This window comes from Mastomys coucha, unplaced genomic scaffold, assembly GCF_008632895.1.
Source record: "Mastomys coucha isolate ucsf_1 unplaced genomic scaffold, UCSF_Mcou_1 pScaffold5, whole genome shotgun sequence".
Taxonomy (NCBI): domain Eukaryota; kingdom Metazoa; phylum Chordata; class Mammalia; order Rodentia; family Muridae; genus Mastomys; species Mastomys coucha.
The window spans coordinates 27,235,211-27,260,171 of NW_022196911.1; the positions used below are offsets into that span (position 1 = coordinate 27,235,211).

The following is a 24,961-nucleotide window of genomic DNA, read 5'->3' on the forward strand; positions in this document are numbered from 1 at the left end:
ACTTACTTTCTCAAGCCCTGCAAAGGGGAACAGAAACCACATTGCTGTTTATAAAGCAGCTAGGTACAGAGAGAAATATCTGTTCACTCAAAGAACTTCAAATGAACTAAAGGCCTGCCTTGATGCATCTCATATAATAAGACACACCAACAGGACTAGTTAGTACCACAAATACTACTCGTGTGTGATTAAAATAAGTCTTTTAAAAAACTATCAGGGAGGACTGGGACAGGACTGGGAAAGGTGGGTGGTAGAACATTTGGCCCTCATGCGTGAGGCCCTACGTTCAACCCCATTACTGCAAAAACCAAAACCAAACAAACAAAAAACCCCAAGCCAAGTTTATTCAAACTTGGTCAGGGCTGGGAACGTAACTTGGCTGGTAGATGCTTGCCTTGTACGCACGAAGCCCTTGGTTACATGTCCAGAGCTGCACTAACTCAAGTGTGGTGGTACACACCTGTAAGATCACGGCAAGTCTGAGACTGGACTGGGATGTATGAGACCCAGTATCAAAACAGAAAAAAAAAGTTACTTATAGACTAACAAAGTGCAAACCTTCCAAAAACAAAAGGCTGCCTCCTGGACTCAGACCCAGCAGGGCAGTGGGCACACCTTTAATCCTAGCACTTGGGAGGCAGAGGCAGGAGGATTTCTGGGTTCGAGGCCAGCCTGGTCTACAGAGTGAGTTCCAGGACAGCCAGAGCTACACAGAGAAACCCCATCTCAAAAAAACAAAAAACAACAAAACAAAACAAAACAAGACTCAGCCCCAGAAGGACAAACGGATGATACCTCTGCCTTAAGGAGTCTCCTCCTTGCAGAAGTTCTGCCTTCTCCAGGTTGTCGATGGCAAGCTTGCACGTAAGATTGGCTTTCCGCCATGAGGTCTGGTTGCTGGAAGAGGAAGGTCACACGTGAGGACCTGGTGGCTCCAGTTCACCCTCCCTGGTGTGAGCCAGAGTTCACCTCACCTCCTACCACTTCCTCTTCTTGGTAACTACTTTAGCACAGGCCCTAACATCTCTCCTCTCAATCTCAGGAAAATGTCTCTAGAATGTTGTGCCGATATCCCTCTCCTGCTAGGGCCTGGGAAACTAGACACATGGAGCTTTGCTAGACACGGGCCCACAGAGGCTTGACTGCCTAACAAGTGTCTAGGTGTAGTCCTTGAAAACCATGACTTAGCAATCCCTTTCCATCCCTAGTAGCCAGGCCACCATTTCTCCCGTAGGGCCTGCTAGAGGGGTCAAAGCCACAAAGACCAATATCCTTCAACACTCTCTCAGGGTTCGCCACTTTTTGCCTATTTGACATCGAGCACAGGCACCACAAGCATCACAGAGCGCCCTGACTGCTGGGATTTATTCTTACTCTTCCCCTGCTCCTTTGCAAGTGACATCAAACGTTAACAGCACCTGAGATTAGCAAGCCATTCTTCACTGACATATGGGAAAAGCCAACTGCATCCTTCTGAGAATCCAGCCCATGCTTTGGAACTCTCACACAGCCAGCTCAGAACAAGCATGCTAAGCCTTGGACACATACAATACTGGAACAGAGCACTTAACTAATTGATGGCTTTCTTTTAAAAAAAATGGTTTTTAAATTCTATGTGTGTATGATTGGGAAGGATGATACATGCCACAGTGTATGTGTGGAGGTCAGAGGACAATTGTGTGGAGTCAACTTTCTCCTTCCATCTTTTTGCTTCTTTTTTGAGACAGGCCTCTCCCTGGCTGTCCTAGAACTCGCTGTGTAGACCAGGTTGGCCTTGAACTTACAGAAATCCTCCTGCCTCTGCCTCCTCAGTGCTGGAACTAAAGGCGATTTTCAGATGGGCTCACAGATACCTGCACAGCACCCATTAGCCCATTCCACACCTGCCATTTCAAACAACCAAGAGCATCTTCAAACTTTTCATGAAGGTATTCTCTGAGGAGCAGGTGCAGAGTGAGCGAGCGAGCACCTGTCTTCAAGGAGCTCCCCCTTGTTAGGGAGAAAAGTAAGTGAATACTTACTACACAGCTTGGCCAACCGAACAGCCGATAAACGTAACTGCTGCTTCAACATCAAGTCCCTGCTTTCTTTCAACAAATGTTTAAGCCATACCAGAAGCAGCATGCTTTGTTTTGTGTCCACACTAAGCTAACAGGGTTTGGAGTGCCTTACTACACTGCACACACAGGTATGTAGTGCTGAAAGTCAAAGCCAGGACTTCGTGTATGCTAGGCTAGCACTGCACACTGATGGAGCTACCTCCCTAACCCACATTTTTAATATTCAAAAACAAAAACATGATCACTTTTGGGGGCTAAGAGACGGCTCAGCCTCCAGTACTGCTCTCCCAGAGGACCTGAGTTTTGCTCCTCGTACCCATGTCAGGTAGCTTACAACTGCCTGTCACCCGAGCTCCAGTGTGTTCGATGCCCCTCACCTCCATAGGCACCTACACTTACAGGCATACACACACACACATATATATATACATGATTAAGATAACAAAAATTAAACTCTAAAATATACGATTACTTTTATAATACTGGGAGAATTTTATTCAAGAATAATTGGTACTGGAAATGCTCACTGAAAGTGAGCCTATTCAAGATGGACCAAAATCTAATTTTCAGGATGGCATTATCTGAATAAATGATGCACAGAAATGTAAATAAGTTTATGTTCTCAGAATTGGGAGTTTTGGTAAAACTGCTGCTGTTGATGATATAAGGCTGTATGCGTATGTGACATTTCTTAATATCTAATTCAAGGAATATATCTTTTTAAACAATGTCTGTCAATATGAATTACTATTTCTCCCTTCCCAAAAGGGTCTTGTTAATACAGACACACTGAGGGCTCTGGTAGCTTCCCCAGCCCCATGGTTTCCATGGCAATCTCTAGTCTCCACTATGACAGAATTCCCACAGGTTTTCCTCTGTCACAGTTATTTGCTTATGGTTTCACTATTCTCCAGCTGCAGTCTCACTGTCTGCAGCTGTGTGAATGACACTCAGCTGTTGAAAGATTGGCAGGGACACGGGAGTGAATGTGATGGTGTGCCTAGCTTACTGGTGATGGCTTTTTATACCACCAAGGGTTCTAAGACTCACTAGGACTGCACGTATGCAGTGTAGCAACTGCACCAAACATTGTCAGCTTAGTGTGGATGCAAAACAAAGCATGCTCTAATCCCAGCACCTGGGAAGCAGAGACAAGAGGATCAGAAACTCAAGGTCATCCTCAGCGCCATGTTGAGTTTGAGGCCAACCTGGAATACAAGAGACCCTGTCTCAATAAATAAACAACAACAGAACCAGAGCTATGGAGATGGCTCAGAGGGCAGAGGTGCTCATGTGTAGGCCTGGTGAGCTAAGTCCTACCCCAGGTAGGACTCCCAAAGTGGCAAGAAAGAACCAAAACCACACAGCCCTCACACCTGCCTCACAAGGGTAACTATGCAGACATCGTGAGCACTATAAACACAATCAGCTCCGGCTGTCCTGTCCTGCTCAGCCCCTCTCCTACATTTGAGACTTCTGATCTAGGGAACTTGCAGCCTGTGTGTGTTAATGATGTTACTAAATCACCATGAAGCCAGGCTTATCAGACAAATACATGGACAAGCCTCACAGTCAGCAAGCGACCCAGCAGGGTGGCTGGGGAAAGTCCTGCCTACCTGAGCATCTGCTTTTTGTGGTTCTCCACTTCCTGAAGTAGAAGCTGCTTATCCGACTCCTTGTCTTGCTCCCTTGCTGACTGCTCAAGCTCCTTGGAGGGAGAACAGCTGTTAGCCAGGATAAAAACCCAAGAGGCACAAAGGCAACTGAAGCACCCTTTACAACAGACACTTGGGAGTGGGAGGGAGCATGCCCCGAATAATCAACTATCCTTTTAAACATACAGGCAAGTCTGCAAGAAAGAGAAGGAAATCCTGGCTGCCCAAAGGTGAGCTGGAAACTGGGCGCTGGAGTGGTCAGCTTTGAATGGCGGCCCTGGCTAGAGCAGGGGCTGCCATTCCTACAACCTCGAGCCTGCAGAAATAAAGGAGGAGGAAACCATCAACCAAGCGCCCGCCATTCCAATGCAATGCCAGGAGGACACCACACTACCATGTGTTTCCAAACGATGTCCAACTCTGTACTTTCCTCCAACAGAGCTCTGGGGGTTTGAGCTCATATACGAACATAAGCCCACCTGGGGCTGACGCTAAGCTGGAAGTGTCACAAACCTAGGACCTACAGAATGTTCCAGCAGCCATAAAACAGTCTTGGAATGTCCACTCTCCAGCAGAGAGAAAACACGGACACGTTTCTGGTTTACTCTGGTTGGAGGGGATAGAAGTAGGTGCCCTACAGACTTTGGACAGAGAGATTTCTCTTTCCTGAGTGGTTTGATCACTGAATGGAAGCAAAACTAACATAAGCAGTTTCCCCGAAGTGGGTGTGACAAGTCCAAAAGCTTGGCTGCAATTCTGAGGCAAAAAAGTTTCAAGGAAACTGGTCTCCAGGAAGTCCTTGGTGTCTCCTAACACGGATGTGGCCCAGATTTGTCCTTGCGATAGTCGATGGAGAGTTTTTGTGTGCTTTCTTTCTGTATTGTGTTATTATAGGTATAGAGGTGCCCCCAAGGAATGATTTGACTAATAGTCAAGTTAGGTTGAGCGTTGTTTCCTGGCCCCCACCAGTGCTCCAACATCCTAGTCAATGCTGAGCCGACCCTGGGCTTGGAATTTCATAAAGAATGTTACTTATTCAGACAAATTGCCTCCAGCATTGTAAGAGAGGTAGTGAAAGAAATAGGGCACTGAAGTTTACTGGCAACAAAGTAAATTTAGAATTCACATTACAGTCACGTATGGCAGACTACTTTACATATGTAGACTGAAGAAAGCTGGTGGGTTCCCCAAGCAAATGGAGGCCCGCCACAAATACTTAGAATTACAGATGAGTTGACTGCTGTATTATCTAACTTCCTTTTGTCTTCTGTAATGACTATAAAAGTCTGATGCTTACTTTGAGAAATTACACTCAGATTCAACACTCTCTTGTGTTCTCCTCTGTTTGTTACTCTCCCCTACTCCTTGCCCACCTGAGTACTGGAACCCTGATTCTCCCGGGGCTGAGGGACCCCGACTGGGTTGGCCCTCAGCAAGCAGACCCCAGACCTGTGACAATCCTGGGGACTGGGAGATGTGCCCTGGACTGGCCAGGCTGCAGGGACTACTGAAGAGGTGTGCAGAAGATGAGAGCTAATGATCCCAAAGTAACCAAGCACCAAGGGAAGGGCTACCATGAGCAAAGGACGGCAGATATGACCAATAGCATCAGTATTAAGAACTCAGAGATAATGGAACGGTCACCACTGTAAAGATGCCACAGCACCTCATGTCTCACACACTGTAAAGATGCCACAGAGCTAAAACATCCACAGATTAGTTCATTCAGCTTACGATCTACTTACAAATCCCTATACAAATTTGCATATGCTAGTTTGGAACAAACATGCTTACCTATTTCATTTAATCAGCTCAGAAATTACATTCGGGTTTATGCCCCACAAATATTGTTAGAGCAGAAAAAAGAAAAACTGACTGTGAATTGGGGAAAAAAGTGTGACTGGGCATGGTGGCTCACACCTTTAATCCCACCACTCAAGACAGAGGCAGTTGGATTTCTGTGAGTTTGAGGCCAGTCTGGTCTGCAGAATGAGTTTCAGTACAGCCAGGGCTACATAGTGAGACCCTGTCTCAGGAAAAAAAGAGTGTAAATCTCTCTAGTTATTTGCCATAATATTTTGTTTAGACCCTACCCCATTCCCTACCATGCCATCACTGCACAAAGAGCTTGTGTTCTATTTTTTGCTACACTGCTCTCTTCTGCCTGACAGTGGGTCACTGAGAGGAAGAATAGACGACGAGGAAGACTGGAGACAGAGGAAAGAGAACTACAGCCTCCTCAGAAAAGGCCACTTGGCAGTTGTGAGACTCTCTGAAGAGATGAAAGTGTACTGGTGCTGAATTCCAGCTGAAGAAACCCAATGCAAAGACAGATGTTTACACAAGGCCCTGCCAGATAGCGACTGACTATGTAGAAACAGCTTAATTCTGAAGATGAGGCCAATTCTCTCCTATTAGCGTACAACCTTGCTGAAATACAAAAGACATTCGCCTCAGTGTTCCTTGGTCTCCAGATCTACACAGCATGCATCTCATTCACTGGCCTATCACCCTGGTAGATGCCAGCAACACATTTATGCTGAAGGAGAGAGAGGCTGGAGCCAGGGGCAAGAGCATGACAGATGCATAAATCTATGGTGAGGATATTTACTTAGACCCAGGGAAGGGACTAAACACCAAGTAAGCATGCAGGTACTTAGGCAACAGTAGTAGTTAGAGTTGCAGAGTTTGAAGAAAGGCATTTTAAGAAAACAAATTAGCTCTAAGAATCAAAACAGGCAAGCAGCCCAAGTGAATACCTTTCCAAATGTGAAGAAATGGCTAGGCAAAACTACAGCTCTATAAACAGGCTGGTAGGGTGTTCAGGTGGAGGTGCCCCCACATGGTTAGGCTGCGGCGTGTCCACTCCCACAGCAGGAAGATATCAGGGGAACAAACCCTGGGAAGACGTGGAAGTAACAGATCAGAGCAGTTGATTGGGAGGAGGAGTGCAGAGAAGAAATAAAAGACATCACCAAGACAATAAAGAAGACCAGCGGCTGTGGTCCCACACATACGCACATATGTTATGTTTATAACACAGAGAGAGCAAGATGCTTTTTAAAAGTTCAAATGGGGGGGGGGGGGCTGGTGAGATGGCTCAGTGGGCAAGAGCACTGACTGCTCTTCTGAAGGTCTGGAGTTCGGATTCCAGCAACCACATGGTGGCTCACAACCACCCGCAATGAGATCTGACGCCCTCTTCTGGTGTGTCTGAAGACACTACAGTGTATTACGCTGGAGCGAGCAGGGCAGAGCAAGCAGGGCAGAGCGAGTGGGCCAAACGAGTGGGCTGAACGAGCAGGGTGTACTGAGTTCAATTCCCAGCAGCCACATGATGGCTTACGGCCATCTATACAGCTACAGTGTACTCATACACATAAAGTAAATAAATAAATCTTAAGAACAAACAAAAAAGTTCAAATGGAGAAAGTAATAACAGAGATGGAGATCACCTAGGTACAGTGACAGTGCTGACATTCTGTAATCAGCTCAAGGCAGTCTAAGCTGTCTAAGCTCTCCAGTCTGTCAACTTTTCCACCAGCTCTGGAAGAGACTGTCTTCATCTGCTGAGGAATGGTATCTGTTGAAGGATGGTTTGGGGACAACGTCATTTACCAGATGCAGCAAAGCCAGGTGGTCCTAGACCCAGCACAGCACTCATCCCTGGGACACAGGAGTGATGGACAGACGCACGGCACTCATCCCTGGGACACAGGAGTGATGGACAGACGCACGGCACTCATCCCTGGGACACAGGAGTGATGGACAGATGCACGGCACTCATCCCTGAGGACACAGGAGTGACGGACAGACGCACAGCACTCATCCCTGGGACACAGGAGTGATGGACAGACACACTTATCCCTGGGACACAGGAGTGATGGACAGACGCACAGCACTCATCCCTGGGACACAGGAGTGATGGACAGACACACAGCACTCATCCCTGGGACACAGGAGTAATGGACAGACGCACAGCACTCATCCCTGGGACACAGGAGTGATGGACAGATGCACAGCCCTCATCTGTGGGACACAGGAGTGACGGACAGACGCACGGCACTCATCCGTGGGACACAGGAGTGGAGATGACTGTTAGTCACATGGCTCCTTCTCACTCTCTTGTGTTTTGAGGCAGCACACGCACTGTAGTGAAAGACAGGTATGGTCACAAGCACACGATGGGGGTGGTGACTCTAGAAACTAGGAGAAGGCTACTGTGCAAAATAACAGCACCAGAAATGGCAAGGATGAGCTGGCAATGGACTCAAGCAGGGGACGAGTGTGTAGGTTCCAAACTTTGTCAGTCCAGTCACCTTCACAGTCACAATGTTTCCTACTCTCTCCGGGTGGCATGTGAAGGACCTGGTCAACTCTCAAGCAAAAGTTCTTCTAGGCCGGAGCTCCCACCCCTGGCTAACAGTGGTTCTGTAGCCTCACTTACCTGGATCCTGTGTTTTAACTGTTGGAACTTTTCTTTCACTTTAGTATTCAGTTCAGTAAGCTCACTTAAGGGTCCAGAACAATCTCGAATATCCTGGAAGGCAATGAAGAGATGAGGGCCCTTTCTCCCATCAGTGAAATGAAATGGCCTCCCTCATCTGCACAGTGAGAAAGCTGATTCAGCCTACAGCAAAGGCTGCCCCAGCTCTACCTCGTCCTGCTCAGTGCTGCTCTCCTCTGCCCAAAAGCAAACTCATCATTTTCAGCTTCCTCGTCCCTCTTAAGGTTAACACCAAGAGCCTAATATGAACAAGCAGGCTGGATGTATAGTTCAGTGGTACTTGCAGAGCATACTCAGGGCCCTGGCTTTCAACAGCAACAAAACACTCTCATGTGTGAGATACACACACACACACACACACACACACACACACACACACGCACGCATACAAATGCACACCCACACATATGTGTACACATGCCCAAATATACACATGCAGGAATACACATATCCCCCTGCACGCACATATACTCCACATGTATTGTATGTATACAGATAAATAAACAGGTAACCCTCAACCTTGACTTAGATGTTTAACAAAGTGGTATTCACTAGGAAAGGCTTAAACAGCTTCCATATTCAACAAAAATGGACATCTAAAAAATACTATGACTTCAGATCCTTCCAACTCTAAAATTCTGATGTCTAAATCCCTGGTGATATGTAACAAAATTAATTTAGTCTGATTTTACAAACCATCTGTTGCAAGTCAGAATGTTTAAAGACGGACTGAGAATTAGCTTCTGGAAAGAAAGTCAGAATTATGTGAGCCAAATTTCAGAGCAGGTTCTAGACTTAGGCTACATATTATTCAAATCCTGGTTATAGCAATTTATTAGTGAAATCTTGGAAAACTTAAGTTCTCTGTGCCTCCATTTCTTTATCTTACCTACCTCAAGATCCTAGTTCTCTGTGTAGAATACTTAGCAGAATAGCTGGAACACTGTAAGCATGCAATATACGGGGCTATGCTTACTCACTAGTAACCATAAGAACCCAAAACAAGACACCTAGCTAACAGGAAATTTTATGATAATATACAGTATTGATATTATTAAATAATTTCATATTATGATATAATATGAGAACACAACTTTTCAAATTTTGGATGTAAGGGTTGGGTTGTTTTTTTTTTTTTTTGAAGACAGATCACTCTGTGTAGTACAGGCTAGCCTCAAATGCATGCCAATCCTGCCTATGCCTCCCAAGTGCTAGAGCCACCACACTAGCAACTTTATTTTATGTATGTTTACGTATTTATAGATACGTTCTAAGGACTGAAACCAGAGCTTTGCACATGGCTAAACTTTAACTCTACACTGAGCTAACCTCACTTCCCCAGCCTCTGGTAATCTCACTTGTATAAACCCTATCTTGTTTACTTTCCTAGAATTGGCCATTTTGTTGTTGTTGCTTACACATCTCAGGAGTAAAGTTCACTGCATTTCTCTAGCTTACTCAGGAATCACACTTCCTCGCTGCACAGGATAAAATGTTAATGTGGCATAGTGTCCACTGTGGCCTAGCAGAGGACACTGCTCCCCACCTTCCTCTTTACAGGGCCTCCTAAAGCCAAGCTTACTCCAGCAGCCAGGCACAGCCCACTTATGCAGCACTGGGGATTGAACCCAGCAATGGGCAAGCCTTCCCCAGCGGAGTCGCACCCCTACCTTTCCTTATTTGCTGTCACGGCTTGTATTCTAAAGCCGGTTGGGTTCTTTTTGCCAAACTCTGAAGCCATTTCTACATCCCCTGTTCTTGCTTGTGTTCGCCTTCTTACAGCATTGTCACCTACGTAGACCTGCTTCCAGATAAGCGCCTCACTTTCCGGTCTGTTTCCGGGTAGGGAAGCTCTAAAATGCTTTTCCTAGGCTGCCTTTCCCCATCCAGGTACTGGTACTGCCTGCTTTCTGACCCAGGATTTAGCACAATATTTGATTTCTTCATTCAAAAAATTACAACCACGTCCCGGTTAAGTTAGTTAGTTTCGGGCAGGGACTCCCGGACCAGGTGGCGTCGGGTGCCCTCCCGGTCCCTAACTCAGGGAAGTGGGGCGTGGGGGCGGGCAGGCAGGGGCGGGGCGGGGCTACCGCAGAGGCTGCGGGTGTGCGGGCTAGTTCGTGACCACGGCAGTCCAAGGGACGGAAGCGGCATGTTAAGGTACCCCGGGGGGTGGGGGGGTGGGGAAACCAACAGTTCGCAAAAGAAAAGCCCGGAAGGTCAGTGATCTTGGGGAACCGATCGAATGGTGCTTGAGGAGCCATCCTGGAGAGGGACTGGGAAGCTGGACCGGACGCGAATATTCTGGAGGATGCCAAGGCGGCCATCGAGAGCCGGACAGGAGCCTAAGAATATGTACCTGGATAAGCGCCTTCACCTCCAGGTCGAATTTGACAATCTCTTGGTTACAGATCCGGACGTGGACATCCTGGGGAGCCGCCATGTTGGAAACGCGGCTACGGCGAGCGGCAGCAACCAAGCTTGAGCGCCTTCACGAGGCGCCTGCCTGCCTTTCCGTTCCTCTTCGAACGTGACGCCGCCGCCGCGGGAGACCCCGTGTGGATCAAACCAGGTCGCCAGCCCAGACCTGGAACTTTTCTTGTCACGTAGAACACGTACAACTTCTCCGGTCTGCTCCTACTAAACGGAAAAGTGAAATGTGATTATGAAGAACCATTAGAGTTGGGTGCGGGGAGAGGGGGAATGCAACTCAGGTGATGATGGGCTGGCATGCCACATGACCTTCAGTTTTGTTCCCAGTACTAGGGATACAACAACAACCCGCTATTCTAGTGACCTTTTGGATAGGAAAAAAAAGGACCAATTAGGATGTCACCAAAGTTACATTTTTTTTCTTTAAGTTTGAAAACAAAATTTCTACAGTAGGTATGCATTATGGAGTAAGACACAAAACTTGTAAAGGTGCAGAATTAAATACATGTCACTAGGGCACCTCCATTAGTACAACCATGATCCTGGGGCTTTCTCATATATAGAACCTACAATGCCTTCCTTATGCATTTCTATGGCTCTGGTTTTGCCCTTTGTGTAGAACTGGATTCCAAGTATCTCATAGGAGTATTTCTGATTGTGTGATGTAGTTTTGATAGATCAGTGTCAGTGCAAACCTCAAAGAAGAATAGTGCTTTTTAAAATTATGTCTTTAGCCTTCAACACCATTGGTCACTTGTCTTTCCCCCAACCTTCAGGATTCTCCAGTCTTTGTAGTCTTGGATGTGGGGTTCCCACTTTTTAAAATGTTTTTCTCAAACTGCATACACAGCCCCCAGCTTCCACGCCTGCCCGTCTGTTCCAAAGCACCCTGTACCACCCACTTCCTAAAAGGTGCTCAGTAGCTTCCTGTAAGAATCAAAGGCCTGGATTCCAGGCTCATAGTCAGCAACCCCGCTCTAGTTTCCTCAGAGGAATGTGATCATCAGTAGTTTTACTCCTCAGGTCGCCGGGAGGGTGGAATGACATGAATCACTCCAAGCACTGTTGATAACATAACACTGAACTCAATGCTTGCTAGTTGCTATTCATGTACTGCTAAGCAACACTCTGGGAGGACGTCCCTGTGTGCAGTCATTTTCTATTAAGTGCTTCTGCCACGTAGCTGCACTTGATTTATTAGGCTATAGAAGTGGATTGAGGAGGGGGAGGAGGATGACAACAGAACACATGGGACAGGTGAAAGGCCTTCAGTATTTTATCTTTGCTTTTCTGAGGCAGGGTCTCACATAGCCCAAGTTGGTTTCCAACTAACTGTATAGCCAAGGATGACCAAGAACTGTTTATCTTCTTGCTTCCATCTCCCAACTGCTGGAATTATAGGAACTGATTAACACTGCAGCTGCCAGACATGTATTTTAGCTTCACACAAGCTTTCCTATATCCTTTCTATCTGAGTGTGGTGGCACATGACTTTATCCCAGCACTCAAGTTGTAGAGGCAGGGAGATCCCCACTATATAGACTCTAGACCAGCCAGGACTGTGGAGTGAGGCCCTGTCTGGTTATATCAGTTTACACTGCACCAACAAAACTGTGGAAATGCCTATTTCCTTTAGCCCCGTCAGCTTGGTGTGCGGACACTGGGGCTCTTATCACTTGGACTCTTTCTCAAAAAAAGCCTTTCTAGTGCATCTCTCATAATGAATGAAACTGAGAAACGTCTCAATGTTTGCTTTGCTCAATTTTCCTACTGAGTCAGCAAGCTCCTCTGAGTTATTCCCAGGAGCCCTTTCTGTATTAGTATTTGCCTGAGTTGCAGAATTTGTAGACTTTTGACTTTGTCGATGGTGCTTTTACCTTAAAGAGGATTTAAATTTTCATAATTTCACATAGCATTGAAAGATCTTTATGACTCTGGACTTGGGTCTATGTTAAAAAGTCCTTCCTCCTCTACAAGGATTTAGGATTGTCCATATCTCCTAGTGCTTATGCTTTTTAAAAAACACTTGTATCCTTAGCCATTTTGAAATATATATGGTTCATAGTGTGAGATGCAGAACCAACTTCACACTTTCTAGGTTTCTCAGTGGTCGCCATTTGCTTCACCTTGGTTCTGGATGCCACAATGACCGTGCTGTTTTCCCATGTATTTCAGACTGGGTTCAAACTCTAATCTACTTGCTTGTCTACTCATGCACTAAATGTTTCTATACAGACTTCTCTGTATGATAGAGGATTAAATCCTTGATATACCCTCTTCCAACTACAACATATTTCACCTATGTTTCTCTCACAACTTTAACACACTCTTAGTTTGTTTTGTTAAGATGGTGTCACATTCTTAATATAACTTAGTACCAGTAACTCCTAAATTGTTGACAGGTCCTGTTCTGGAATCCGTTGTGTATTTTCATTCAAGTTTCTTCTGTATTCTCCATAGTACACTTTTCTTTCAATTTTGTACATTTTCTGTTCTTTAATCCAAGCACTATTTTAAGATGAAAAACTTTTTAAAGAACTAGGTTGCCATTCAAATCACTGTAATGTTCTGAGTAAAGCTCCCCATTTAAGACACCGGAGAAAACCCAGCCAGCACTAGACAGATTTTTTTCATGCGTTTGGATCCTTGCCTATCATCCTTCTTGGGGAAATTTCTATGCAATCAGCTGTGTCTGCAGCAGCCAAAGCAAGGAGCTCCCCATATCTCTACTTTCCAAGGCATTTTGTTCCACTAAGACAGCCCTAAGTTCAAGGCTATCTTGAAGGAGCAGTTGCATGCCCTCTGCACCCAGTCCTGAATCCCTTCTGACTAACTTTGCTCCTTTAGTTCAGTGTCTGTCTTTGACTACTCTATGATGACTAGCTTTAGATCTTTTTGACTTTCACATTCTAAATAGATTGCTTTCCTCTCTGCACAGGCATTCTTCCAAATACTGGCATGGTAAACTTGAGATATGTATGAATTGTCCTCAGAATGCCTCAGGCAGACTGGAGTATGAACTGAACTTCTGTATTATCCTTGGCTGGATATAGGTCTTGTCCTATCATCTGAGTGCTGTTAGATTCTTCTGTAGAAGGGACAAGGCCACCACCCTCATTGGGCCCGATAGTAGCTGAGGTTCTTATTAAGACAACTAGCAAGGCTTAAGGGGTGTCACCTCCATACGTAAAGACATCTACTATCTTCTAATCCTGTATCTTCTAGCTGAATTAGGACAGAACTTCTCAATATTTTTCTTTCAAATTCTTCACTGCACTATAGCTTATGAATTCACCAGTTAAACATGTATGGTGGCACTTGGGAGGCAGAGGCAGACAGATCTCTGCAAGTTGAGGCCAGCTTGGTCAACAAAGCAAACTGAAGGATGGACATCCAGGACTGTTACACAGAGAACCAGATTCCCCAACCCCAAAAAAGAGCAAAGGAATTCAGGAACCCACTAGTTCATGCATCTCATTGCTGCCATCACGGAAGCCTTAGTCCCTAAGGACTGCGCTGACCTAGCTCACCTCACTCCTCAGAGTCCACAACACTTTGAGAAAGGCCCTTGTAAAGAGTCCTGAAGGTGAACCCATCTCCAGGAAAGTACATTTACTTTGCTTTTTTTATGGCCTCTGTATCACTCAAGTTGCGGGGGGGGGGGGGTCAAAAAGATCAAGTCTTATGTGTCTGTGTATAGGCCAGAGGTCAGCTTCAGGTGTCATCCCTCAGGTACTGTCCTGTTCTGGAGACAGGTCAATGGCTTCCACGTTTCCAAGAAGGCTCTGCTGGCCTGTGGGCCCCAGGGATCTCCCGAGTGTCCATATCAAACCTTGCTGTTCACTTGAGTGTGGGAATGGAACTCAGGTCCTCATGCTCAACTGGCACTCTAAAAACCTTGCTATCTCCCCAGCCCTCAGTCTTCTTTAACATCCCCACAGGATGTTATACTTTCAACTTTGCTTGTGTTTTCTGGTCACACGAAAACCTCTTTGGTGGACTGATTTTGTGGAGATCTCTTCCATCTTTCTGTAACCCAGCATCTACACGTCTATCCCGGCAGAGTAGGTTCTCAACAAATGCTTGTTGCTGAAGAACATTTACTCCTATGCCACCTTCACCCAGGCAGGTTCCACTGGCTTAGGTTCACAGCTCCTCTAGCCTAAAGATGGTTTTGATACTTGTTTTTCTTGAAGAAATCTCTTGTCCAAGTTATCAAAGGACAAATTAAATATAAACTGTTTACAGAAAAACAATGTTTCTATCAAATAATTTCTGTATAGCTAAATCTTACTGAAATTAAAAGCCAGCTTAGGGTGTCAATAAACCTTAGCTCTCTGTACATGCCCCAAAGAGAGGCAGCACAGTAGGCCCCCTCTGCTCTGTGAGGCTGGAATAGTCTTTGAACAGGCTGTCTTGAGGAATGGATGGCTGCTGTGTCGCACGCAGGCAACGGAAAGGAGAAAAGACAAAATATGAGGCAAACAATTCAAAACCTTTTCTTTTCATATTTTTTATTTTAAATTACAAAGGGTGCTGCATACACTGATGATTCTGTGTCTGACTACAAGTGCTAACAGATTAGAGGGTGACAGAAAACAAAGTAACCTGTGCATGGCCTTCTCCTAAAAGGGAAACTGCACGGCTATTAACCAATGGTGAGTCATTTTGAAACAGCTCATACGTGAACAAGATAACAATTCTTTCTAGACAAGAGACAAGACTGAATCCAATAAAGAGTCACAGCTCCAGTTGGGGGCAGGGAATAAACAAAACTACGGAGTATTTGTGATCATATCACAGACACAATCCTAAGCGCAACTTTTTTCAAAGAGGCTGCCAAACCATAGGAGCAAATGCTTTGTATTCTTGCCCTTCCGTGTTGGTAGCTCCGGAGTCATTGTTAACCACAAATGCTACGCCATAGGATAGACTCTAGGGCAAGAAGACAATACCAGGCAGTGGGAGTACAGTGTCGTAAAACATGTGGATAAGCAGATACAGTACACATACAGTTTTGTTATTTAGTTCTGAAAACAAACAAACAAAAATCCCCAAAGGACAAAGGGCAAGACACAGAATCAGTCCCACTCACTCCTGGCACCCAGAACTGAGTAGCTACACTAGATGTTTACACTGCTACTAAAGAGGCAAGCCCAGTTCACACTTGGCACGCTGAGACACAAACCTGGGTGCTCTTTACTAGCCACGAAGTCTTCAACTCCAAAATACTATTTGGAAGTAGCCATGAGGTTCCATCACCTTATTGCCACCTCCAAAAGTCTCTTTAAAACAAAATGGCAATTTGGCATAGTGCAGTTCCTAGGTGTAATTTCTATTTCAGTCCGTTTACTAAGCATGAGGACTATGCTTCAACACATAATCCCACTTGCTCTGGAAGTGTGTAACTCTCAGTAGTATGTTTTCATCACATTCCTCCAACATGCTTATTCCTTAAAACGAAACCACCATCCCTACTTCTGACATTGTTGTTACATCCCACTGTGTTTGAAATATTAAAAAAAAAAAAAGACATGGAGTCATTTTCTCATAATGCCCTTATTTTAGATGACAAAGATCATGGCAGAATCCACAAGTATTACGGCACTGTTTGAGACTCATTTGTCACGATCCAGGGAAGAACAAGACTGCAGCTCTGTGCAAAGTTGTGCAAGTGGTCGCAGTTCCATGGGAAATGGTATTCCACAAAAGACTCCACTAGAAACATAGTTGAGACCTTTTCCATTAACACTGAAATCAATGCATTCTCAAAATTCAAGTTTCAAGATTTAGAGAGATGCTAACATTCTGTCACATAATTAACCAGAAAGTAGTTGAACAGAATTTTAGGAAGACTATATAAAGAAAGGGGACATGAGTTTTGTTAATTCTTGCTGAAGGCAACTTGAATTGATTTCTTAGGAAGGTAACTATATCTCAGCAGCTAAAATATTGTTTAACTGTATGCAATAAAGAAAAGCACATCCATTCTGGACATTTTGGTGAATAAACTAACAGCTTTATTAATGAAGGCAAACATCAGATAATTGTATGAATATTATATATAAAAGAGAAATTCATACCAATAGCATTGTATTTCAAAAGTACTGTACTTCAGTTTCTTTTAAAGAGACTTGTCATCTGTTGTAAAAAACAAACAAAATGGGTACTCTTCTCCTAAAAAGTTCTGGAAAACAAAATAATCACTTTCAAGCAGATGAAGCAGACACACCTGTCTGTGAAAGCAGACTCTTGCTAAGGTGTGAATGAAGCCAAGCATCCGAGAGACGCAGGACAACCTCACAAAAGCCAGAGAGAAGGGATGTAGCAAGATTACTCAAAGATCATTCAAAACTGTTCTCTCATACAAGTATAAACAACTACAAAGAGAGGGAACTATGAAAGCATGCCCGTCTGAATCCTTCATGATGCTTCTGAAGAGTTCTGATTCTCTTACAAAAGGACAAAGTTAAGGTTTGGGAATTGGGAAGGAATGAAGATGTATCATTTAAGTGTACAAGTAAGGCACAAGATCAAGCCACACCCCAATCTCTCATGGAGGAAATGGAAGGGACAAGAACCCATACATGGTACAGCACAAAGCAACCACACTGACTGGAAAACTCACACACTTTAATAGGAGCAGCCCGGCAGCATACTCTCATGTGGGCAAAGACTAAAGAATCCAGTGTATCTGAAACCGGGAAGCAGAAGGGTCATTGGTTTGTTGTTGTTGTTGTTGTTGTTGTTTGTTTTGTTTTTTTACTGTAGTAGTACTATAGTCAGTTTATGGTTGCCTTTGGAACAGTGAGTTTATCTGAGGAGAATTCACAATGCCTTCACTTGAGGGAAGGTTCTGGACTTCATGAGCTATCTGTATACCATGTATGAACACAGAAAACCTTTAGACAGCTCTCACTCTAATGATTTCCACCCAAAAATACATGCCACAATTTTAAAAAATACAACATGTACAACTGCTGGGTTTTTACATACTCGTGAGAACCATCTGTGATACACTAGGTATAGGTATTTTAAAGACAATAGATGAAGCAGTTCATTACTGGCATTAAAAGTACAACCATTTCTAGACGGTTTTAAATGCCACAGAGTCCCCTGGTTAAAATGTAAAGCTGCACAGCTTGCCTATGTCATCTTAAACAGCAAGAGGATTTAACTTGCACTCTACATTTTACTGCCAGGTTTTTATTTAGATCAAGTATCGCTGCAGCGTTCTGACCAGCCCAGGTTTAGCAGCAAATGGCAGGAATCATATAAAATGCAATTTTATAACAAAGTGCTTTTCTAAGATATACATACATATATAAATAGGTACAAAATAAAGTGTCAACATTAAAAAGCTCAACTATTTAAAGGCTTTCAACTATTTAACTTAAGGAATACATATAAAACACTGAAATGCACGGGTATGGAATCTACTAAACAGATTCAAAGTTTTTGAAATGCAAGACCAAGAAATCAAATTCTGGTTTGCAGACAAGAAAAGGATATCAAAACACCAGAATTCCTAACAGGGTAGCTAGAAAGGGGCAATTTTATAAACTTCACCAACTGAATCGCTATCATGAAGCGATATTCACTTGACTGCAAAACTGCCATAGTCTGGAACACTAGCAAGACTTTACAGACTTCCATTTGTGAACCTATGGTTTGCTTTTTCCCACCTAAAAAGTAAAACCTTGAATTCTGCTAACCATGACATGTGAGCTCAGGATCTGTTAGGATGGATGAACTAACAGGTACATTTCCACCAAACACACAGGAACCTTGTCACAGCGTCAGCTAACGTGTCAAGACAAGTCTTGGTTTCTTATGATTCATGATGTCAAAGAGGCAAGTAAGACACATTTTTGGATTGTAACTGTGTTCTCTAATTGAACCTTCATGTGCTATAGCTTACAAAAGGGGAGGAGAAAGAAAAAGGAAAGAAATCCTCTGCAGACCAAGGACAACTATCTCAGTTCTATAAAAAGGTGGTGAAGAAACAACAACCATGTCTGACATCTCAGGCTAGTCTTCTAAATATGTTTGGTTTTCCTTTTGAAGCCACCAGTTTTCATGGTTCCAAACACAAGATTTGAGATAAAGCAGTCAAGAAAGACAGGATGGAAGGACTGTGGGGAAGGTTTATAATGCTGCTTTGACATAGGAATTTCTCATCAAGAGATAAAGCCTGAGCACAGTTAAAAACTGACTAGTAAAGCCATTTACGTGAGCAAAGAAGAGCACCTAAAAACTAAACGTGTTCATGTTTCTCAAGTCTAGGAACTACAGAGGAGAAGTCACATGTAAGTTTGAAGAAAATACCTGTACAAAAATATAAAAATTTATAAATTTGTTTTAAGCTTGTGTTGATCTTTGAAAATATTACATGCACAATAATACATCAATTGGAAAAGTGGCAACTAAAGTATTAGATATTTTTAGCTTTTTTCTTTCTTTATATATATATATACATAATACAATAAAAATAATCTGTATTTTGGTTGTTTGGTGGAAGTCTACTATAATAAGCTAAATAAACTTTAATTTTCAAAGTCAAAAACTATTTTATCAATAGCTTACTAATATGAAATATATTAAAATTTCCTACAATAACTGCAGAAATAAAAGACACCTAAGTGGCCACCAACTTATCTACTATGGAAGCAAACTAGAGGACAGCAAAATAATATTTGTATGTATAGATGCTCCTTCTGTAGATAATTGGACCCAAACAGAAATAAAATTCACAGTTGAGTAAGATCCCTAACCCTGACCTTTTAATTTTTTCTCTTTTTTTCATACATTCATACAGTATCATGTAAGCTGTGCAAAACTTTACTTAGACTGGCAGTCTGCCATACCAGTTGCATTTGTCTTTGGTAGAAAAAATAAAACAATCGCAATAATGTGCAAGTATTTTCTTCCGGTCAAGTACCGAAATAGGAGTTTTCTAGAGCCATCTTTTTTTGTTTTTGTTTTTTGTTTTTTTTTTTATACAATACACAGACTCTGTGGCATATATCTACATTTCAACATAGTCCTATATACATTCAAAAAATCTGAAAAAGAGTTGGAACAAAAAGACATTTAAACCCCATTATTTTCTCATCTATATATCTTGGTTTTCCTCATTAGGGTTTTCATCATACAAAATATTACCAGTTTTAGAGTTTCCCCAAAATACAAGGCACAAAGAATATGCTTTTTTCTTACTTGCACAGACAATTTTATATATATATATATATTTGTATTTATATATATCATATTGATCTCTGAAAATAAACATCTAAACATGGTGCACATGTGAGTGCTGGGTGCGCCATGTACAAGTGAGATTAATGGCTGTAAAAAATTAGAACAAAAAGCAGTCATTCTAAAAACAATCTAAATGGACTTTGAAAAAAAATGCTTCCTCGGTATTTTGTGTGGTTCAGAGCATAAACCCACCTTAACACTTAGCATTTTACTAATATATTCACTCATCCAAAATGCTCTGCTTCAACAAATGTTTACAAGCTGTACCTCACATTTACTTAATGTGTGAGCTTCTTTCTAATGCCAGCAGCAGGGTCACTAGTTTATGCTCTGAAAATGCAATAATCAAGTATTTTGGATCATGCTTCACTTATGCTACAAGTTCTTAAAACAATGTAACCTAATTATAAATGTTTACATAATGCTAATTGACATGCAAAACAGAATGAAAATTTACAATGGATAACATGACAAAAACAGACATTTCTGACCAGTGGTCCAGAGGCTGATTACACTTTTGAGGCTGGTATCCTGAGTCCTACAAGGCCTCCAGTGGGGTTGCCTTCCGCAGTCTTCCCTAACACTTGATTAACAAATTCTGAGGTTTGCCCAGCGACTGGGAGACCTAAAGAGAATAAAAGGCACACTTTAAGACACAAATATGGAGAAGGCATAAAGGAAAGACAAAAAGTCTGAAACCTGATATGGCCCCAAAACAAGGGTTCCTTCAACTACTTGCTACTGCAGCCCAGAAAGCCATCCTCTGACAGACTCACTCCAAGGAGACACACACCAAGAGTCATGAGGCACTTTAATGTGGTAGATGACAAAGAGCAATCCCCAAAGAAACCTGAGGCCCCTGTCAGGCTGTTTCCTAAGCAAGCCTGGGAGTTTGCCGCCTGTGTCTTTCACCTGTTTGGACGTCACTGTGTGCTGTAGTATATACACACACACAACTACAACTGTAAGCACAAAAGATACACCTGACAATTTTTAAGATTACTGTATACAATGTAAGTTCTCTTTTATTTTAACTAAAAATGAATAAGAAAAGGTGTAATAGAAGAGGGAGAGATTGCGAACAGCACAAGTATGCTGACTTCCTCATCCTCTTCATTTTGGATGGCCAGGAAAATATTTAATGTTAGTCCTTAAATAGCACATGTTTAAGAATGTTACAGGTATAAGAATTTTTTTTTAAGTATTAAGGAAAATGAAACTAGGCAGGATAGCACAAGTAATCTAAGCATTCGAGTGGTTAAGGCAGAAAGATCATGAGTTCAAGGCTAGCCTGGACTATGAGGGTGAAATGGAGAAATGGTAACACATAAGAAAAAGAAAAGGGAGTGGAAAAAGAAAACATCACTGACTAAAAGACATATGTAACAAATCATAAAGATATCAAGGCTACCTTAACTATTCAGTCAAGCTCAAGATGACTACTAATATAATAAACTCACACCACACTGTTAGCTAATTGAACAGGAGAGATCTAGTCTTGCCAATAAACTTAACTCTATCTTGGGCTCAATCTGTGAATCATTTGCTCCCCAGACAGGAGGGTCTGAGTTAGGTGACAAGCATGTAAAAAGTTGGGTTTGGTGTGGTTATGTGTGTATGTATCCTAGAGATGCAGAGCTGGAGACAGGAGGATCCCTGGGGCTTGTTGGCCATCAGAGCTTGGCCTAGAATCTTACTCAAAAAACATGGTGGATGACTTCTGAGGAAAGATACCTAAGGTTGACTTCTGGCCTCCACACAGGCCCCCACAATATATGCATGTACACTGTACATATGTGTGTATCTGCACACACAGACACAAAAATCACCCTTTTACTTTCCATGAAGAAACTGGTAAATCCAAATGTTGGAACACTCAGAGAATCAATTACTTAGAATTTTCATTAAAAAAAAAGGGGGGGTGTGGAGAAATAATAGGGACAAGAGATGTAATTAAATCCACTCTCAAACAGAACAGACACACACAATCATACACGGCGGGGGTTGGGATGGGGGGCGGCAGGCAGGCATAACTGAGCAGGCAGTAGGGGTTTGTAAGCCTGGGCTCCACACTGGAGGTCACATCACTACTTATGGGTCTAGATATAATTCTAGTACTGTGGCTAAAACAAAATACTTGCTGGATGTAGTGGTGCACACATTTAATCCCAGCATCTATGAGTTTGCGGTCAGCCTGATCTACATAGCAAGTTCCAGGACAGCCAGGGCTACATAGAGTGACTCTGTTTTAAGAACAAAACAAAACCAATTTTTATTTTGTTTTAAGAGATGCAAGTTGAAATAGGAATAAAGAATCATAATACTTACAAGTTAGCTCCAAATATCCCCCATCAAACACACATGTACACAGGAATAGAAATAAGAGTAAAGTATCAGCCCTTTGTGGAATGAGGGCAATGAAATACAGACATACACTGTGCTGTCTCTTCCTCCTCTTCCACTGTAGGATTCACATCTTAATGCATAATGAAGATCTAGTAGTACTAACTCCTATTTAAACATTAAGCATTTCAAAACAAAATCGGAGGTAAAACTCAAAACACATTTGTTAGAGCCTTTCTCAGTGCTATTAACATATGGACCTCTAGGCAAAGAGGAAGGCAACATAGAAGAGAAAGATGACTTGATTAAGAATACCAGTCAACAAAACATACATGGGAATTCTGACAGAGAACAGAGAACACTTCTTTTCAGATGCCCACAAAATATCTAAAATTGCAATAATATATTTGGCAGTTAAAAAAAAACCTCAACCAATAATACTACTAGTAATAAGCCAAATGATATAGTAAAAGAAAAGAACTTCCTATCTTTAGGGAAATTTTATGTCACTTTTTTTTTTTTGAGACAGGGTCTTGTGTAGTACAGGTTGCCTTAGCTCGGGATGACTAAGAACGACCATCTGGCCTCTACCTCTGCCTCTATGACGCAGGTGCTAGCAGGTCAACACCATGATAGGCTGGGATTCTGTGAGGTAACAGCTGTCTAAAGCTAACCCATCTTCCTGTAAGCAACTCCTTACTCATGCTCTCTAAGCCAAATATATTTACTTGTTCACTAAGGTGGACTTGTGAGAGACCATTGCTTTGCTCTGTTCATCTAGCATCAACACGTTAGTTTATGTCTCTCCAGGAAAAATGCACAAAACAGCCTGTAAGTAACTGATCCAAGAAAATAAATAACAGCATAACACACACACACACACACACACACACACACACACACACACACACACGCACGCACGCACACACACACACGCACACACACATATACATGCACACACACACACTAGACAAACAACTGCTCCAAATGTTCTAGCAAATCAGTAATACAAAGAAACCCCAATGCTTTTAACCTGACAGAGACTCTGGGATGATAGCAGTCAGGCATGCACTCATTCATTCATTCATTCAAATGTTTTAGGATAAGTGTTTGTATTGGCCAGGATGGTCATGACATGAATTCAAGTAACTAAACCGGGCAGTGGTGGCACACACCTTTGATTCCAGCACTTGGGAGGCAGAGGCAGGCGGATTTCTGAGTTCCAGGCCAGCCCGGTCTACAGAGTGAGTTCCAGGACAGCCAGGGCTACATAGAAAAACCCTGTCTCAAAAAAAAAAAAAAAAAATATTTTTTTTTTTTCAAGAAAAAAAATGGAGCCACCAGAACACTGTCAGGACAGTAGCCATCAACATTATAGCATCAGAGTAGCTGTCGACAGCTTAGCACTTAAGATCACTGTCTGATCTCTTTTGGAGGACCCACAAGTACCACAAAACAGTTGGCAACCACTTCAGTTCCAGGGGCCCAAAGGCCTTCTTTTGATCCCTGAAGGCACGAGGTGTGGCGCACATACACACATAATGCAAACAAAACACTCATACACATAAAAATAAATCTTTTTAAAAAGATTACCATATGAAAGAAAAAAATGACAGAGAAAAAGATTGGAACCTCACTGCTAACACTACTCCTCCACAAGGCTACATGTGAGGGACAAGAATGTGAGAGAAAACCTTACTGCATACAAATGTGGTACAGTGAGCACTACATAAATGTACATGAACAACAGGCCATGTCTATCCTCAGAAGTGCCTTTCTTATTCAAAAACTTTCTTCTGACCAAATTTCTGTGCAGGGAATCTAAGAACCTAGCAATACCAGTAGGTGCCCTCAGAACTCCAATATCCACCTAAAATACCATGAAAGAGTTGTTTTAAGAAAAAAAGAGAATAAAATCTTATCTATAAACAATGCAAGGATGGGTAAAGACTGGATCATGAATCTCCTAATCTACTATTATCTCAAAATAAACTAGATGATATTTTTAAAAATGTCCATAAATGAAAGAAGACAGGTAAAATGGCTCAGTGGATAAAGGTATTTGCCACCAAGCCAGATAACCTGAGTTCTATGGAATCAGATGGTGCAAGTTGTCATCTGACCTCTACACTCATGTTGTGACATGGGGCACACTCATACATATACAAATATTTAACTATAAAAAATTAAAAAACAAAGACATGAAGAAAGGAGGCTAAGACCAGGAAGACTGGTAAGTTTAAGGTCAGCCTGAACTAAACAGAAAGACCCTCAAAAAGCAGAAGGGAGCTGGGAAGGTGGTTGAGGGGGTAAAGGTTGCTGCCAAGCCTGACAGCCTCAGTTTGATACCCAGGACCCACATGGCAGGAAACAACCAGTCCTCCAAGTTGTCCTCTGAGCTGGGAAACACGGAATACAGAAAATAAAAGGAAAATTCCTTTAGTTAAAAAAAATAAATAAATGAAAGCAACAAGAGGAGATGAGGCTATGGCTCAGAACTCTTTTTGTCTTCCTCTTTCTCTTCTTCTTCCCCTTCCTCCACCTCCTTCTCCTTTTCTCATATATTACATCCAGGAGTAGTATTCTTTTTTTTTTTTTTTTTGGTTTTTTTCAAGACAGGGTTTCTCTGTGTAGCCCCGGCTGTCCTGGAACTCACTCTGTAGACCAGGCTGGTCTCGAACTCAGAAATCCGCCTGCCTCTG

General features: G+C 42.8%; 2 protein-coding genes across 5 annotated transcripts in view; both read right to left on the reverse strand.

Moving 5' to 3' along the window:
- The window catches only part of Bnip1 (BCL2 interacting protein 1), a 12,917-nt gene extending 2,149 nt beyond the window's left edge, over nucleotides 1-10,768 (reverse strand). Inside the window, exons 1-4 of the mRNA XM_031354885.1 lie at nucleotides 10,582-10,768; nucleotides 8,163-8,255; nucleotides 3,677-3,768; nucleotides 796-897 (exon numbers count right to left, since the gene is read on the reverse strand). Of these exons, the coding sequence (XP_031210745.1) occupies nucleotides 796-897; nucleotides 3,677-3,768; nucleotides 8,163-8,255; nucleotides 10,582-10,665 (371 nt within the window). The 5' untranslated portion in view covers nucleotides 10,666-10,768. The remainder of the gene's footprint in view (nucleotides 1-795; nucleotides 898-3,676; nucleotides 3,769-8,162; nucleotides 8,256-10,581) is intronic.
- Nucleotides 10,769-10,843: 75 nt separating this feature from the next.
- Crebrf (CREB3 regulatory factor) overlaps nucleotides 10,844-24,961 on the reverse strand; it is a 59,789-nt gene continuing 45,671 nt past the window's right edge. For 3 of the 4 annotated variants that reach the window (XM_031354882.1, XM_031354879.1, XM_031354881.1), the window contains one exon: nucleotides 15,158-20,541. In XM_031354882.1, the coding sequence (XP_031210742.1) occupies nucleotides 20,426-20,541 (116 nt within the window). In that variant the 3' untranslated portion in view covers nucleotides 15,158-20,425. Of the gene's footprint in view, nucleotides 10,863-15,157; nucleotides 20,542-24,961 lie in introns of those variants that run through there. The other variant, XM_031354880.1, reaches the window with a different exon arrangement.